The sequence below is a fragment of the Myotis davidii genome, unplaced genomic scaffold (genome assembly GCF_000327345.1).
Source record: "Myotis davidii unplaced genomic scaffold, ASM32734v1 scaffold356, whole genome shotgun sequence".
Taxonomy (NCBI): domain Eukaryota; kingdom Metazoa; phylum Chordata; class Mammalia; order Chiroptera; family Vespertilionidae; genus Myotis; species Myotis davidii.
This window is the reverse complement of record NW_006288188.1, coordinates 1,949-2,996: the sequence shown is the minus strand read 5'-3', so window position 1 is coordinate 2,996 and position 1,048 is coordinate 1,949. Positions and strand designations below refer to the sequence as shown.

At 39.4% G+C, this 1,048-nt stretch overlaps 1 protein-coding gene across 1 annotated transcript in view; it reads left to right on the top strand.

Annotated features, from left to right (window-relative positions):
• LOC102765870 (E3 ISG15--protein ligase HERC5) overlaps positions 1-313 on the top strand; it is a gene marked incomplete at its 3' end in the record, with an annotated part of 19,851 nt that extends 19,538 nt beyond the window's left edge. Inside the window, exon 9 of the mRNA XM_015561520.1 lies at positions 159-313. Coding sequence (XP_015417006.1) covers positions 159-313 — 155 coding nt within the window. The remainder of the gene's footprint in view (positions 1-158) is intronic.
• Positions 314-1,048: the final 735 nt, after the last annotated feature.

The following is a 1,048-nucleotide window of genomic DNA, read 5'->3' as shown; positions in this document are numbered from 1 at the left end:
CAGGGTGATATCCTTAGAAAACATATTTTATGGGTTTTGTAATCAGAAATGGAAAATATCTATTTCTCACATTAAAGAACCCAGTAGAAACTGAGGGAGTATTTTTTAGGGGGTGCAGAGGAGTATATATTTATCATGGCTGATTTTGCATCCCTCAGAGCAGTGTTGGGCATCTTTGCAAGAGTCTTCTCTCAACACATTGGTCCAGATGCTTAAATCAGCCATCATTGCTCAAATGATTTATTCGGGTGAAACACCTCAGAATAACTGCAATCTGAAACCTCTTCTAGAAATGATGAAAGAAGTGTACAAGGTAAGTGTGAATCTAAAGGAATGTATATACCTTCTTACTAAATACAAATCTTGTAGTTCTCAGCCAATTGGAGTCGTGTTCTGTTATGTTTTTCACAATAGAAAGAATATTTTATTCAGCCTTAATAATTCAAAATTTTGCCTGTTTCGCTAATTGGATAGACTCTGGAGGAATATATTACATATTACATATAATATATTAGATGCACAAACACTACTCAAATATGAGAGTGGTTTAGCATTTTCATTAGTGTGCACAGCATAATCTAGAAGTAACCTAAGGTTAGGCTACTAACAATCTTAATATTGTTAGGGGACAGGAGAGGAGCCAGAGCATTTTCAATAAAACAAGAGAATTCAGTTGATATCATTCCATTAAAAATTAGCTAAAATAAGATGCTTTTACAAATAAATTGCTAAATGGTAATCAGAGCAAAGTTCACCATAAAATAACAATCTCAATAGGAGAAAATATTACACACAGGGTTAATGCTTTTCAGAAGTACTATTAGAGCACTACTAGAGGCCCGGTGCACGAAATTCGTGCATGGGGGGAGGGGTGTCCCCACAGCCCAGCCTGCACCCTCTCCAATCTGGGACCTCTTGGGGGATGTCCAGCTGCCAGTGCCTAAACCGGCAGTCAGACATCCCTTTCACAATCGGGACTGCTGGCTCCCAACTGCTAGCCTGCCTGCCTGCCTGATTGCCCCTAACCGCTTCTGCCTGCAAGCCTGCT